This window comes from Lepisma saccharinum, chromosome 7, assembly GCF_977018435.1.
Source record: "Lepisma saccharinum chromosome 7, izLepSacc3.1, whole genome shotgun sequence".
NCBI lineage: Eukaryota > Metazoa > Arthropoda > Insecta > Zygentoma > Lepismatidae > Lepisma > Lepisma saccharinum.
Window position 1 is genome coordinate 57,766,467 of NC_139235.1, and position 17,661 is coordinate 57,784,127.

Here is a 17,661-nt window from a genome sequence, read left to right on the forward strand (position 1 = left end):
GATACGAAACTTTCAGACCCGGATCCGGATCCGGATCCGTTTGGCCATCCCTACTTTGCTCCAGATATACACCAGGATAGAGTATAGAACTACACAAATGCCAGTTAATAGTGTGGATAAAGAGTGAAGGGAAGGCTTTGAGAATGATATGTGGCAAATGACTTACTTGTCCTCCGGGAAGGTGTGGGGAGGGAGAGAGCATGTACCCAAATTCCACGTCATCTACCACTTCCAGAAGGCAGATGTAAACTTCACCCTTCTTTCCGTTCGCTTGTACTCAAAGTCCACAGATTTTTCCTCATATTTCATCCCCTATGATTGTTGATTTTTCAGTCATGGAAGGAAAAAATGAACGAGTTTGAAGAGTTTTTTGTAATATGTATTTATTAATTTGAATAAACACAAGCAGTGACTGAATCACTAGCATCCGTACATGAGATGAAGCTTCTGGATGTCTCTGTCACTCAGGTATTCGATTTGTCCAATTTCTGCTCCAGTTTGCTGCAAAGAGGAAAAGAGGAATATTATATTTTAGCACCACAAATTTGCGACACTATGAAGAGTTACTGATAATTGCAAATTGAAGATATATATTTATAACAGGGTGTTTCCGTGACCTTGAATCAAACTTGCAGGGTGGATGCAGAGTGACCCAAGTACCAATGTGAGTTGAGGAACCCCGGTCCGGAAACGTGTCACTAAAAAGTTGTAAGCCAAAACTAGTTGGGGCTGCCTACGTCAGTGGAATACGACAAGTGAAAAATGTGGCTTGTAGATGGAATACAGACATTACTACATTACTACTACTGCGTCACTTCTAGAGGCCTATTTCGGAATTTGCAGACAGACATTTTGAATTAAAGTCACACACAATATATATATATATATATATATATATATATATATATACACACACTAAACAGAATTAATTTTTGTTAGTCAAGTTGGTATTCTAAGTAGACCGCGGATTTTAGGTTTTTGATCTATTTTTTCCTTTGCAGGTAAATAAGAAATAGCAAGTTATATCGGCGTTTCATAAAAGAACTAAACAACTGACTAAGTTTTATAGTGCCTAAAATAACCTGTTTTGCTTGTTAGAACCTATTTTAGGTTTTTGTGCCTAAAATAAACCTTTTTTTAGGTTTTGATATTTGTTTTAGGTTTTACAGGATTTTTATATCTCACAGAGGTATTTACTAGGTTTGGTGGCGAAATAATTCAATGACTGGCGTGTTTGAAACATGTTTTCTGTCGATTTCCCTCCCTCCAAGTATATGATATTTATCGAAAATTTAAACAAAACAAAAATGTCTGACGTCACTGTTACCTGCAGACAGTGGCGGCGAAAGGGGACAGTTTACCCTACTTTATACCCCTGCACTATAAACTCTTAATGATAAGCCTTGCCTACTAAGATAAAGTAAACTGTCCTTGCCCTCCCCTCCTCCCCTTTCTCAATTTGGCACCCAATCGTCTCTACTGCCTGCACAGTCCCAAGTGCAAACTTCTGATCTGTGCGGCCTTGCTCACTTTCGCGTCAGTTTGGTCCTTTTTGGCATTCACGCCTTGCAAAGTAATATTTCAGCATTCAAATTAGCACTACTGACTATGTTTCTGTTGAAAGATAATTTTCAGCACTTGAAATGATCCTCACAGACAAAGGTGGAGTTTGAGTGTGGATAACGCAAAAAGATCCATGGTGGTCACTAGGACCATGATAAAATTCAAGTATAATTCCTGGTTTTCAAGGTGAACTTTCCAAAAATTCAAGGATACAAGCAGATGTTTTGTCTATTCCAATCCTATGTATTACAGACTCACCCTCCCTTCCATACACAGAAATATTGACAATATAAAGTGTTTGAATGATTCCAATGTAACAAAAAATTTACTTGAAGATATATTATTTTGTAATAATTTTCCGTTTGTCAGATAGATTGTTCTGTAAAAGATACTAACAAAGTAAACGGATTGAAAAAAAAATGTTTTGTTTTCTGTGTAGCTTTCTTTTTCATCCTCAAAAAATGAATGAAATAAATGCTAAACTGAGAGAAACTTGCCTCAGGGCATTTTTAAACATGTATGAATTTAATGGGACAGGGAGTAATAAAAGTTGCATTTCTTCACGTCTACGGAGAAAAAAATGGAATAGAGAAAACATCCGCTTGTACCTTATTCCATGTCTTGCCAAAATTCATGAATAATTTCCAGAGCCAATAATTTATGCATAATTTCCGGTGCCAATAATTCACGTGTAATTCCCGGAATTTAAGGAATTCCAAGTGAGTAGCCACCCTGATATTGTACAGCAAATTATACATACGTAATTCATTTTTCATATCAACAAGTAACTTTTTCTAATAGCACAAGTGCAGCATTATAATAATTTGTAGATAGTTTTCAAAATGATATAAAGAAATGAAAATTTCTTTTGAAAATTAATATTTGGTTATTACGGTTCTAGTGAAATTTTGTTTTCAACGATTACATCTAATCAGTATTTTTCAGGAATTTTGTACCAAATTAAGTCTTTTTGCAACCTTTTTCAGGATTTTTCGAGACTAATTTAAGGTTTTTAGAACCTAATTTAAGGTTTTTAGAACCTAATTTAAGATTTTTAGAACCTATTTTAGGATTTTTAGAACCTATTTTTGGATTTTTAGAGCCTATTTTAGGAACCTAAAAGCACACTTTTTAGGACCTAAAAATCCGAGGTCTATATAAGCAAGAAAACGATATGCAGAATACGCCACTTAGAAAAGATGAAAATCGCCATACTCTTAGAAATGAAGACCCTATTCATTCGAAATTTCATTAACGTCAGGGGGAGCGCGTGAGTGGGCGAAGCGTCTGACTGAGGGCGCCCGCCCCACCTGCCCCACTTCTGGCTTCGTCTCTGGGTCGCACCCTTCATGGTATTATCATCTTACGGAAATGACTGCCCAAAAATCAACGAAAGCTGCAAGTGAATGACAAATAACACATTTTACCGATCTTCTGACACGTATGGTTCGGAAACGGGAAGAACTGGTTAAAATATTACACTGAATCCGCCAAGTAATTAACTATACTTACGATTGGTGTTATTGTGGGCTGTCCATTTTTGGAGAACGCTAATTCGTCATAGTGCATTATGCTGCCATAATCATATTGAACTCCATAACTTGTGATTTCATCTGCTCCATATTTATCGAAATTGTGCTCCTGGCCTGTCAACAGATAACATATATAAGTGGTTACAAATAACAATTAAAAAATTCTTAGATGCTCACCAAGGCAGTTTATTAAGATATAAGAACACTTATCATGTAACGTTTCAACCCTGAAATAATAAACTGCCTTGGTCAGCATCTTAGTGTTTTTAATATGGAAACAAGACTTAATTATATTATAACAATTCAGTACCTACATTTTTAATATTCCTCTGACTTTTACTTTCTTGTAATTAAATGGTCTCATTTAAGAAGTTTTTGTATTCAAACTAGTGGTATTTTTCTATCTTGGATTATTTCGTGTTGTCTTCTCATTCAACTATTTATATCATCAAAGAGTCATAACTAGGGCTAGGATTTTAATGACCTTGAAATTGCCATAAAATGACCTATAAAAATGCATTTATGACCTAATAATGCAAGAAAATGCCCTATAAACTTAGAAAACTGACCTAAAAATTCTGAAAGATTTTGTAAAACAAATGTATAAACTACCAAAATTAATTCAAATTACAAATTAGCGTTACAGCATCTATCACATTTTCATTGCGTATGGTAGTACAAGTAAGAAAGTTCACTTTTTGCCATCTTTTACACTTAAGTACTGAGTTGCAGTACACAACGAAAAATCATATGCAAATTTTCGGACTAGAGAGCCTTGTACTACGTACACGGAAAAATTTATCTCGACTTACACTCACACAAGAGGAGCCTACTTGAAATGAACACTATCACTTGCTGTTAAGTCACTTTCAATTCCATAGAGTGCAAATTGCTTTCCTTATAAAATGTCCAATACAGAGCACAAAACTTTGTACCCTTGTTTTTTAACAATAATTCGTCTGGCGACAATGTATTTACTGATAGAGGAGGAAATCACATTGTCTGAGCTGAACTGTTACACAACAGATTGTGTCAACAATACTGCAGAGGATGTCTTTGTTTTTTCAAACACAGTCCTTCAGAACTGCGCTGAAGACAATGAGACGAGAGTCGGGAACCTCTCTCCTTCAAAGGGTTACATTTGCATGTAAAATGCCCTTCTTTCACCAAAATGTACGAAAATGCATAATATGACTTTTAAAAGGCAGAAAAATGACTTAAATTGTTTATAAAGTAAACAAAATGACCTTTACTCGAAAAAGGGACAAATAATGTAAACAAATTCCCTAACAAAGGCATCCCAATTAATTCAATTACGTGTAAAACACGTTTGTATCTACTTATGCAGTGTTTCTGCATTACAAAAAAAAAGATGCATTTGTATCAATAACCTAGCCCTAGTCATAACATTGCCCGGTGGAACGCTACGCAGTAACGCCACCATGTCTATTAATAAACACATATTTTAAGAACTTGCTTAAGTTAATGCATTGCTTAGCAGTCAAGAGTCTTATAGCGTATCCGAAACAAACATTATTAAGATGACAAGTGGCAACAATTTGTGTTTGTATTTTTTTCAACAAGAATGATTCTGATCCACAAAGCATTAGGTACAATAAACTTAAGCAGAGGTCCAACATCAAGGCACTATAAAAACTTACATAAATGCATGCGGAATTCAATAAGTATGTCTGCATTGAGTTAAACAGTTTAACTTAAAATAACAAATCATTCATAAAATGCGGTCAACAGAAAAAATTGTAAAAAGTAAAGTGATAATGTGAAGATTCCATTTGGCAATGGCTATGTGCTCTGAAATTTCTATGTTGGGGTGTAAGGGGTGACCTTTCCACGTGGTATAACCAATTGTCAACTTCCTTTCCACGTAGTGCACCTTGGTCTGCATTTTGCAGACTAACGAGCGTCTGGACTCACAGCCAGTATAATCATCTATGGGGCTCGCTTTGTGTCGTCCGTGTGTGTTTGTGTTTGTCCCTTCATTCATTTCATCTTATCACCATTCATCCTCACCTTTACTTTTAACCAAAACTGGCAGAAAAGCAAAGCAAAATGAAGTACATCAACCATAGTTCCCCATGCTTAGTTTACATGTGCATCCTACCGTCATCATACATTTCCAATTTGGAAATGGTGTATACAGGGTGATTCAAAAGTCGCGCGACATAGGACAACTCCGTTAATTGTGCAGATACCGAAAAAACTATAGAGGACAAAATTGTTGGACATATGTTTGAAATCATGACCGTGATGTTGCATTTGTATTATTTTCATTGTGTGCAGGAAACAAGAACAAAATTGTTGGAAAATACGTTTTAAATCATGGCCGTAATGTTGAATTTTTCTTTTTTTCCCCCCCAGTAATCATCATCAATGTCCCAGTACACAATTCAGGAAAGGGTGGAAATGGTTCTTATCCATGTTGCAGGGATGAGTCTACGGGAAGCTGCGGAGGAATATCAAAGACGGCATCCAGATCAACCACCGCCACTGCATGCAACCATTGGTCGTTTACTGGAGCGGTTCAAGGCAACAGGCAGTATCCATGACAAACGACGGTCTGGGCTGCCACGTACAGCAACAGATCATGCAACCTCAGCTAGCATACTAGCTAAGCTGACAGTCAGTCCAACACGGTCAACACGAAAAGTGGCTCAAGAATGTGGCATCAGTCAAGCATCCGTGTCCAGGATACTATCCAGAAATCATTTCCATCCATATCCTGTGCATTTTGTCCAGGAACTGCATAGAGATGACACCGATAGACGGGTGCAGTTCTGTGAGTGGTTTACTGAAAGACGAACGCAGCAGCCACACCTTGAAGCTGATAGCATTTCGAGAGCATTTCGAGATGACACTCCTGCCCTATTTGGATAATCTACCCCTAGCAAAACGACGGGGGGTTTTCTTTCAGCAAGATGGAGCACCGCCGCATTACGGACTAACAACTCGCGAATTGTTGAATGATGTTTTACCTGGCCGTTGGATAGGTCGCAGGGGTCCCGTGGAATGGCCGCCTAGGTCACCAGATTTGAAACCACTTGACTTGTTCCTCTTGGCCATCTCAAATCTCTCGTGTACAGAAACAGGCCCCGAACACTGCAAGAACTTCAGGAAAACATCAGAGGAGCCTGTGCAACAATAACACCTATGGTGTTACGTAATGTGCGCAAGAGTTCTGTGAACCATATTCGGATGTGCCGTCAACAGGATGGCAATCAATTTGAACAATTCCTCCGGTAGTGTCCCAGCGGTGCAGCTGCTAGACATTCAGTTCAGGTCGTTCCTTTGTATCAGTTTGCCACTCCGTGCGGTTGCTATTGCTATTGCGATTGTCAATTTTGTTGTTCGGTCGTAAATGGAGTACGGCTATGACATTGATTTGTTTGTGTTTCTTTCCGTTTGCCATTTTGACAGTCATTTTGTTTTCTTTTGTTTGTGATTTCAAGCAGACTGATAAATGGTCCATCTGCTGTCGCGACAATTACGCTCATGATTTCCAACAATGTATTTCCTACACTTATGCCCTCTATCGTTTTTTCGGTATCTGCACAAATAACGGAGTTGTCCTATGTCGCACGACTTTTGAATCACCCTGTATATTTACCTCCGTCCCTTAGCTAGGCAGCATAAGTTTTCAATAGGAGAACATGGCGCCCCTCATCAGTTGGTTTTATGCATTTATTGCACATGATTAATAACAAGGCATTGAAATTAACATACGTAAAATTTTATTTAACCTGAATATCGATGATGAATTCGTGGATTTCCCCAGTATTCTCTATCAAAATGCATGGTAATTTTCAGGAATACAAAGCATTAATTTCCTTCCACGTAATGGTTAAAAAAATGTCTACTTACAATGGTAGCATGGAAAGTTCAGGAATGTTTAGGCACAGTGTCGTTAAGTCACTGATGATGTTCATGGATAATACTTTTATTTCATATTCTTTGTTAGCAAAATACATGTATATGAAGAATTCTCATTTTTCATTAACCTTATGTGTATTTTCTTTGAATACTTTTGATCTATAAGAGTGCTGAAAAATGTATCAAATATACCCGGTTCAAAGGAACTAAATATTGTCTCTGAACTCTAAAAAATATGCAACCCAGTTGTTACTAAGAGTGGTGCTATCAGGACACCCCTTTTGGTGTTAATACGGAATTGGTGTTGTTTAGTGCCATTTTTGGTGTCCTTTTACACCATTTACCATCACATCACACCAAGTATGGAGGTCTGTAAGGCGACAGGGGTGGGCACGGGTGGGCAAGCGCCCACCCAAAAATTCCTGTGCCCACCCGATTGCCCACCCAATCAAATTCACTAACTACATATACTTAGAGATATGTGAATGTTTCAATAAATAAGTGTATTCTCGTGTTCATTACATGTATATTTTAGTAATGAATATTATCTATAGCCTACTAGAAATGTTCACATATCATCATCCCATAAAAAGCTCATTTAACTTTGTCATTAGAAAGCAAACGGAATTACTAGAGATCTTGAAACAAGAAAACTGTGACCAACTGAATAATTCTATGATTAGAAGTAGCTATTGGGCTTAGGATGCGCAACATTATGGAGGGTATGGTCAAGATGAGATCAGGATGAGCTTGAGGGCTGCCGCTCCGGGCCTTCACGAAAAGTTATAACTGAAACTGTGGAGGGGATTGGGATGGGGTCTTGGTGTTGTAAGCTCCAGGTCTTCATATATATAAATCCCAGCCTGCGTATGATTAAAATAATCTCTAAATAAACAAATAAAAACCTTAGCGTTGCTTCCTCCAGCAACACAATAAATTATTTCGACTTTTTAATTAGGTCTACATTGAAATTCCAGAAGTGTATCTTTCTTTATTTCATTACAATTTTTATATTTATATTTATTTTCAAATATGTACATAGTATACAAAATAACAACTTTGTATGTGTTCTACTAATAAATACTAATAAGAAACAATCACAATAACCACTATAATACGTAGGTATATTAATTTTGATGTAACAGTTATGTGGGTTTGGAAAAAGCAACAGAATTATTGAATTGATAATGGGTGACTAACTCTATTTAAAAATCCTAGTTCCGCACATAAATTTTGCTTATTAGTTACGTAATCATGCAATTTTTCTTGTGATTAACTTACGTAGAATTAAAAAGAAGAAGGGGTTGGAAGGAAAGCTTTGTTTGAGGGCGCAAGAGAACTAATCAATCACGATGAGAATGGGTTAAACTGTAGAAGCATCAGAGGTTCAGCCGGAAAAGTCAGCAGAATCTGTAGATGCAAATGAAGTAAAGAAAAAAGTGTCACGAAGTATCAATTAGAAAAAATTGTTTGTTTGTTTTTAAATCCACTTTTATGCTCAGATAGGCTAATCAGGACTGAACCTACAGTTGAAAGTGAAGTCCGAACCAGTGTGCATTGTGCTTCCACCAGGGGAGGGGGCAGTAGAAACCAGAACCTCTTCACTATAAGGCGACAACATTATGCCATTGGGGAAAAATATACAGAAAAAACTCACAGGGAACGTGTTATATTATCACCATAAGAGATGCGTTCATTTAAGAGGGTCTATTGCCAGAAATAAATATTTGAAACTTTCGGAAAACAACGTTATTGTTCACGGAGTTAGCTGCCTTGATCCAAGAATGAAACAATGTGAAATTGAAACTACAACCTATACTTTCGAAGGGGTATGAAGTAATGAAACTCCACTTTTGGAAGAGTAAGTAGTTGCTGATTCGACTGATTTGTTCTACGTGAAGTCATTTTTCTGCTAATTTGGCTAATGGTGACGATGAGGTTCAATTGTGATTAGGTGAAAGTGACGAAGGGGTGGGGTGGGGAACAAATACAAGCAGACATTCAAAATACAACCCCCCAAATTATTATTTTGACTGTGGATCTAGGTGCCAGAGACTCGTTCGCCTGCAAGATTAAAGTTTCCAGGGTATGCAGGATAGAGGTTGACATTTGAGTGCTTTCGGAAAGATCACGCCGTACAACCCAAGTCATCTGTGAAAAAGAGATGAATTACCTAGTATGGGGATCAAATTCTATGAATTCGTCCAAAATCACATTCTACAAAATGTAAACTATTTGTTACCTCAATGCATGTGTTCATCTAACCATACGTGTGTAACGAAAACTTACTTTAGAAAACGAATTACAACTTAGCTAACAAATTTTTCAATGTTACTTGATTATTACTTTTGGACGATATTTTGTCAAAATAGCCTTTCATAAGCCTGGGAATACTTTATGCAGAAGGAACAAAGAATTGTTTTTTTCCGTGTGTGTTTACATTCCCAATAAGACATTAATTTTAATCCAAATATCCAGTGGCCGCGATTTGGAGGAGGAGGGGGAAGTTCACCCGCCACATTTTGCCACTTGTTGCACCCGCACTATGGCCTCTTAATGCTAAGACTTTTCTACCAAAAAAGTAAACTGTCCTTGCCCCCGGCACCCGATTGCCCTAACTTCAAATATTCAGATACATTTATCAGTTGTAATAACCTTGTAAGCCAAGAAAAGTGATCATTAACCCCCAACTTTCAGTTAAAAACTCATATGATGAAAATAATATGATCAGGAACATGCATTTAAATTTTTAAATTACGATAAAGTAATTTAATCCTTCACCTTTGTCTACCATCACAATTTCTATTACTGTCGCCTAATATATAAAATGGAGTAGGTATGTGCCTTGTATTTTTGCACTTGAAGGACAAAATGTTATGGAACCAATTCACATTTATTTCACTACATTGACATGAAGGAAAGAATGTGATTAGAATATATGGCTGCGCACTTCCTTGAAATATTTGTGTTCATCGGAGATAAAGGAGTGGAACAAGATGCGAGAATAGATTAGAAAAGAAAGAGGGAAGACACCAAACACACACACACACACACACACACACACACACACACACACACACACACATATACATGTGATGTTTGTGTGGATGGCAGTTAAGAGAAACATTTGAAGAATGGAACGAGAGAAAGTGAAAGGAGAAAGAGGTAACAAGCTGAGAAAGAAAGATATAAGAAGGCATTAGGGAGTAAAAGAGAAAAGCTGAAAAGGAAAAGGAAAAGAAGTGAAGGAAAATCGGGAGTGTTGCCTATATATATATATATATATATATATATATATATATATATATATATATATATATATATATATATGGCCTTACATTTATACCTGCCTTCCTGTGCATAAAGTGGACTTAAAACACCAAATCATTCAATCAAATCAACCAATCAATTTATACCTGCCCACCCTAATCTATCAATATACAACTTCTGTCTACCCGGTCGAAAATTTCTGACGCCGCCCCTGTCTGTAACACTCGATTAGGTGTTGTGCTACACCAGTTACGGTGTTACACCGTACCACTTTTGGTGGCAACTCAGTGGCATATCTTTTAGCTTGATCTCTATCGGTGTTGCTTATTATCAAATTTTTGAAGAAATATTGAATCAAACTCTAGCGGATATTAAGTAAGTAACTAATTAACTAAATAACTAACTCCCTAGCTTTCCTAAACCTGACGGTTTATGGCTGCATCAACCCTTCCATCTGTCCCTGTCCTGGGCAAGATCAATCCAATCTTTTCCATCCCTACCCATTTCCTTTAGGTCCGTCTCAACATTATCCCTCCATCTTCGTCTTAACCTTCCTACACATCTCTTACCATCAGGTTTCCCAAAACAAATCCTGTAAACTCCTCTTTCCACTCCTATTCGTGCCGAAATATTTTACCTTAAGAACAACCAAGGCCTCATGTTGCTGTTTCTTGACATAATAATTTACATTGCAGAGTTGTCAGCTCTACGCCTAACCCCCAATATGAATTGAAGACAGCACCTATCGTTGGTCAGTGGATCTCTCGGATCTAGGCTGGGAGGACCACATAGTAGTCCATCAGCCATAACCCACCTCTGCCAATTGTGGGATGCTTATAGAGCTGTGACAGGACAGCTCAATAAATACCAACAGAGCAAAATGTTGACCATTTCACTCTGTTGGTTGACTAACTGCAGTGAACAAGCCACTGGGCGATGTGGTCGTCACATCCCTACGCCTAAGGGTAGCGGATATTAGTGAATAAATTGATGAAATTGTAGCCACTAACCGGACTCGATGTTCTCCCAGTGGATGACCACCCAGTCGTCCCTCTCGGTGGCGCTCTGCATGTGGTAGAATCCCAGAGCGTGGAGATGCTCGTGGATGGCATGACCGTGCCACACGCAGCCGTTCAGCTGGAGGTTCACGTACTGCCCGCCGTCCTGCCTCCCCACGTAGGACCAGCAGCCGGTGTTTTCTCCTGTGATGTACACGTAGCTGGCGTCTCCGTTCTGGTAGGGCCTGAACCGGATGCACGTCTTCTGGTGGTACTCATCGAAGGCCCCCAGGATCACGTTCCTTTGGTCTTCGCCTGAGAGAGTAATCAAAATCATAAAAACAGTAATGAGAGGAAAATGTGTACACATTTTAAGAAAGAAAGTAACTACAGGAATCCAAAATATATTTGTAGTCAGAGTTTTATTAATTTCGGTGTGCATAAATTACCTTAATTAAAAATAATATTTAACATCACAACGGAGCCTCTACTTAAAAGCAATTTTGAATTACATTTGCTTTAATCCTACAAAGTTATTTGGATCAATAGCCTGCACGAATTTGTTGAAATATCTGATAAATAATTTATAACATCGACATGTTTAATACATACTTATCATAATACGTGGGTTGTAAATCTAAAAGTGGCAACACTGTCAGGACGATATGATAGCACAATGCATATGTGGTTAGACGGTGAGCATTGTCAGTTCGGGCCCATATCGATGTGTGGAGTACCAAAAGTGGTCCGTGCAACGACTGCTGTTGTGTATGTAAGGGGTTGAAATCAGTGGCGTATACTGGGTTAAGAACCTGGGCTATCGCACCATATCATAGTGTTCGAATGGACAAAAATTTGCTGGTGGCGGTGTTTTTGTTTTCTTAACTCATTTGGGGTGGCGGGTTGAAGTGATGTGACTCTGTGATTAAAAATATATACCTCATAAATAAAACATGGAGATGTACACTGTCAGTAAGGAAAGGATTTTAAGAGTTGGTGTTTTAAGTCCACTTTAAGCACAGTAAGGCTAATCCGGACTGGACCTACGGTTTAAAGTGGGACCCGAACCACTGTGCCATGTGCCTTCACCGAGTATCGAACCGGGATCCCTTGATTACAAGGCAAGGATTTAAAATTTCATTCTTATTTGCATAAATAAGAGGCCCATATTGTGAAATATTATGTAGGCCTATATACGAGAATAAAAATAAAATTTCAATCTACCTATTTTCACGATTTTAAGTTCGGGTACTCCTTGTTGGCGCAGTCGTTGCCTTGAAACTAAGGGGTCCCGGGTTCGATACATGGTGGTTTGAATACCACTTTAACTGTAGGTCCGATCCCCATTAGCTTATCTATTCATAAAGTGAACATACAAGAGAAATCCACAACGATTTGGAGCTTAGGCCTATCGTTATTCGTAAGCCGAATAGACAGCTTGTTAATGTCGTCTCTCATTTCAGTTCATTACCAAACACAGCACACATCATTCACAAAAATACATTCCACTTACTACTGTATTCACACGCTGCCTCTAAATAAATTCCACGCACCAAGACCACTCGACGCGATCTAGACTAGAACTGGTTCTTCATTTCGGTAATTTGCAGAATCACTCATAAACCATTCCCGCTCAGCCAACAATTTTCTACTCCCCACTGTATCTCTAGTTGTTTGAAGGTCAACGACCTCTTTTTGAACTCCTCTGCAAGCGTTCAATGATGTTCTTGTTCCTGCATTTGACACACTTTCCCCTTGCTGTGATAATTTGGCTTCCAAATTCCCCATTCCTGGTGAAATTACATGCTGGGAAAAATTGGTTTGCAACATTGATCGGGATCCTGTCAAGCTTGACCACGGTGACCCCCGTGGTGTTGCCCGCCGGCACTGGGCCAGGCGTCTCGCGAATTCAAAGAAAGCGGGCAATGTTTCCAACTCCTCTAAGAAATCAGGTTCATCTTCTTATTGAAATGAACAATTTTATGCACATATATATATTGTATTTTATTCACTGAGTCTGGGCTTCGCAGATAGCCTAGATAGCCCCGAATATACGCCTCTGGTTGAAATGAACACCATTTTGTTAATTGCTCTAAAACATATTTACCAAGGTAAGACAGCGATTTGGAGTCATCATCCAGGTGGTTCGAGCAAAAATGCAGGAGAATGGCATCAATACTTGCAAGAAGCCTGTGCCAACAATACCTAGCCTATACTTTCCTTATCGGAATCTTTAGAGCATTTCACCATATTCTTGGCATTATTCATGTTTGGTGTTTCATCACCAAAATTGATAGATCTAGCTTTAAGACTTGTTTTGGATCTCTGATTGCAAGGATTACTTGATTCGTACGTGGTAAAAATGTATGCACAAACTAAATTTACAAGATCAAGATGTAAGTGAACACCTAATCAAAACTCATCATTCGCGTTCGTGCTGATGACGGCCATGATGCGGGACCACCAATTATATTGAAACCATACGTTGCTAATCATTTGCACAAATTCGAAATATTTCATAAAAAACTTGAGAAATAACACGAAGATTAATATATTACTTGTGTGGGTTTATTTATAAAGAAAATAGCAACGCAAGATGCAGTTTACTCTTGCTTTATTCCGCTCGTTACACACACTGCTACTTTTTATAATTTCTGGTTTTCGTTGCTATAGCAACATCAGGATTCCAAATATTAGCGAAAGTGAATACCATAAAATGTAATTTACGTTGTAGAAAAGTTATTATTTTACAGGGTGTCTACATGAAACCTCCTTGATTTCAAATTACAATTGTGAGGGAAAATACTCGGTATAGAGCCTTGCAGTTTGCGGCATCATGCAAAGCAACTCTATCTTTTTTTTTTTCAATTTAGTGCGGCTCCATTCTTAACCCTCAAAATGTCTGATCTCGACCCAAGTGCGCACTAGCAATCTAGCATATCAGGGTTGGTGAAGTTGATGGTATTCTCAATTCTCCTTTTAATGAATACAGACGAACGTTTATGCAGCATCTTGTGAACTTTGAGCGTGGAATGCTCAGCTACCGTGATGCTCTGCGAACCGACTTTGACGGGCCTCTCTCGAAGGCCTTCCTGATCACCTCTACAGTTTCATCAAATGTGCCTTTTCTGCCAGTCCCTGACTCTCAGTTAACACTCTAAGTGGCTAGAAGATTATCATGCCACGCCTTAAATGTCTTTACGTCTGGTGGTCCCCGTTCAATGGAACGTCTGAAATGAATTTGGACTGAAATTAGCGATTTCGTTTCCGCATACCACACCCCGCACTGCGGTCTCCCTTGTGCTGTTATGGTCGTTGGTAATTACATAGCACCTAAAATTTAAAAAAAAAAAATAACTTGTTGAGATGCTTTACAAAATGCTGGAAGGCCCTATGTTGAGTAGTTTCCTCACAATTATAATTTGAAATCAGGGAGATTTCATGTGGACATCCTGTACAAAGTTTGATCTCTTAATAGAAAATTAATTGACTAACATGAAATTAATAATTTAAAAAATATATATATAATCATATTGTGAGGATAGACGGAACCGTTACAGTCAGTTACGAAAAGTATTTGCATAATCATTGAAAAGTTTCTAAAAGAAGCAGAAACTTATACTCACTGAAGACGGTGTCGATATAGTAGGGAACAGTCCTATCTGGCCAGCGGAACTGGTCCCCCAAGATGCCATTCTTCATGGAAAGTTTCTGAGCAGGAGTCAGAACGATGTCTCCCTCGAAGTGACCGCTCAGTTGCCATGCTGAGCCCTTTTGCTCTGGCGTCCAGTTCTTCACCTGCTTGGCTGAAATGCAAGGAAGGGTGCATTGTTGTTTACTTGTTTTTGTACCTTTTAACAATGTGGGAAACATAGATCAGTGTCTAGTCAATATGTGAATGATTATTGGTAAGTTGGGCTCGGAAGCTGATAACCTAAAGAATCTCAAAAGATGACCCATAGAATGACTTTAAAATTATTAAAGGAAGACTTAGAAATGAAAAAAATCACACGTCATTCAGCAGTATGGGCAGAACAAAATTTAAATCTGCGTAAAAAAACACACAAAAAAAAACAATATTTCATTGTTCACAATCCTGCAGCATATTTAAAACACACTGTCGTGTGTGAACATTGGCCGCCGAACGGTGACAAAAACTTGAGATACAGATTCGAACATTGCAAGGTTACATGTTTGTCCCTTAGCTCATCAAAGACATGATGTTTCACTCACCAATAACTTCGGGGTTGAAGGTGGCGTTGAAGATCCCCCTGTGGCGAGGGGGTGGAGGGACAGCCAGTGGTATGGCTGCAGCCACCGACAGCAGAACGCACAGAATGAGAACTTTCATTGTCTTCGAACTTACTGCTTCCAAAACATTCAGTAAAGCCCTAGAAGCATCTCTATCTTATTTATACTAATTCTTTGAAAGTCATATCTGAAGGAAGGTTAAAAGATTTGGATACTACAGCGCAAAAATGGGCTTTCATAAGTACTTCGCTAAGTACCTTCTTGAGAGACCAAAACAAATTCGAGGCTGATTGGCTTTATCTGTTAACTAAAAAAATATGATTTTTTTAAAGGATAATATTCAATTGATCAGACTTCATTGAAGGGCTGTCATACATGTATATGACCTTGCATTATTTTGAAACAATGTGGTTATTTAGGTCAGTTTCTTCACAAAAACACTTATCTCTCGCGGCCAGAGAACAAAAGTCACTAGAACTGTGTATTTTGCGACCAATTATATTTAATCCAATTATATAAGTAATTTAACAGAACGAACACAATTAGATATGTCGTTCATTTTAAAATTTTACTACATAAATATACAGTCACACTTCATAGCAATGAAAACTTCATGTCCCAAAATTAACGCAGGATTTAAATTGTGCTCCATTTTTTCCGCAAGGTTGCCAGCATTCTGCGGGGTCACATGTTGTAGCAAACACGTTTCGGTTAGTCAATATGGAGTACTACACAACGGAGGAGCGAGCGACGATCGTTAAAATTAATTTCAATTACTGAGAATCTGCACTGTAAAAAGACATGTCAAGAAACAGCAACATGAGGCCATGGATGTTCCCAAGGTAAAATATTCCGGAGGTAAAATAGTCCCCCATTCGGATCTCCGGGTGGGGACTCCTTCGGGAGGCCCCTGGACTAAGGATAAGATCTACATTAGGAATAAGGATATTAAATTAGGCACCTGGAATGTTCTGAAACTTTAACGGCCTGGGGCATTTCAGTGTACAGTTAATGAGATAGTTAAGTATACATTAGATGTAGTAACTGTCCAGGAAGTTAGGTGGCCAGGAGAAGGTAATTGTAAAACAAAAAAATTATCCTTTTTTCTATGGTGGTACTGAAAATCATAATGTTGGACAGACTTTTTCATAAATAATAGAATTATTTATGATAGGATATCATATGCAGTTTTACAGGGTAGGTGGTGTAAAATTATGTTAATAAACATACATGATGATAATACTAAAGATGATTTTTATGCAGAGTTAGAACAGGTCTTTGATAAATTTTCTCAGTATGATATGAAAATTTTGTTAGGTGACTGAAATGCACAGATTGGCAAAGAAGAGACATTTAAATCCACGATTGGTAAAGAAAGTCTTCATGAATTAAGTAATGATAATGGTATAAGATTGATTACTTTTGCAACCTCAAAGAATTTAATTGTGAAAAGTACCACTTTTAAACATAAAGATATCCATAAATATACCTGGACTTCTCCAGATGGTAAAACTCATAATCAGATAGATCATATTCTCATTAATAAGAGAAGGCATACTAGTATAACTGTGCCAGTGACCATTATTTAGTAATTGCTAAATTAAGAGAAAGACTCTCAGTGATAAATCATAAGCAACAAAATCTAAAAGTTCTAAAATTTAATACAGGAAAATTTGCTGATGAAAGAATTAAGATAGATTACCAAATTAAACTGTCAAATAGATTTGATGTTTTGCAGGAATTAAATGATGATGAAAATATAAATGAAACAGACGTAAATAAGAATTGGGACCCCATACGTAATGCAATAGAATCAGAAAGCTAAATAAAGTATAGGATGCCATAAACCAGGAAAAAGTAAGCCATGGTTTGATAATGAATGTCATAATCTAATAGAGATAAGGAATCAGGCTAGGCTTAGGTGGTTAAATAACTCTTATGATACAAATCTAAACAATTATAATAGAATAAAGCGAGAAGTTAACCGCACGTTTGGAAGTAAAATAAGAGATTACTTGAAAAACAAAATTAACGAAATTGAAACAAACGGCAAAAACAAAAATATCAGAGATTTATTTAAAAGTGTAAATGAATTTAGAAAGGGGTGGCAACCTAAAGTAAACTTGATAAAAGAGAAAGATGGTGATTTTCTAGCTGTC

The 17,661-nt window shown here is 37.7% G+C and overlaps 1 protein-coding gene across 1 annotated transcript; it reads right to left on the reverse strand.

Annotated features, from left to right (window-relative positions):
* Window positions 1–381: 381 nt before the first annotated feature.
* On the reverse strand, window positions 382–15,618 carry LOC145990232 (zinc metalloproteinase nas-13-like). The gene is made up of 5 exons (XM_083125906.1): window positions 15,485–15,618; window positions 14,878–15,057; window positions 11,264–11,566; window positions 3,076–3,209; window positions 382–501 (listed from the first exon to the last, which is right to left on the reverse strand). Exons 1-5 carry the CDS (start codon window positions 15,600–15,602, stop codon window positions 421–423), a joined length of 816 nt encoding a protein of 271 aa, XP_082982032.1. The 5' UTR covers window positions 15,603–15,618; the 3' UTR covers window positions 382–420.
* Window positions 15,619–17,661: the final 2,043 nt, after the last annotated feature.

Excerpts from the sequence above, each read along its gene's own strand:
- LOC145990232 (XM_083125906.1), bottom strand. The coding sequence starts at position 15,602 with ATGAAAGTTCTCATTCTGTGCGTTCTGCTGTCGGTGGCTGCAGCCATA. Across the intron at positions 11,567-14,877 it reads CTATATCGACACCGTCTTCA|GCGAAGACCAAAGGAACGTG; the intron begins GTGAGTATAAGT and ends TTACTCTCTCAG. Across the intron at positions 502-3,075 it reads AGCCCACAATAACACCAATC|CAAACTGGAGCAGAAATTGG; the intron begins GTAAGTATAGTT and ends TCCTCTTTGCAG.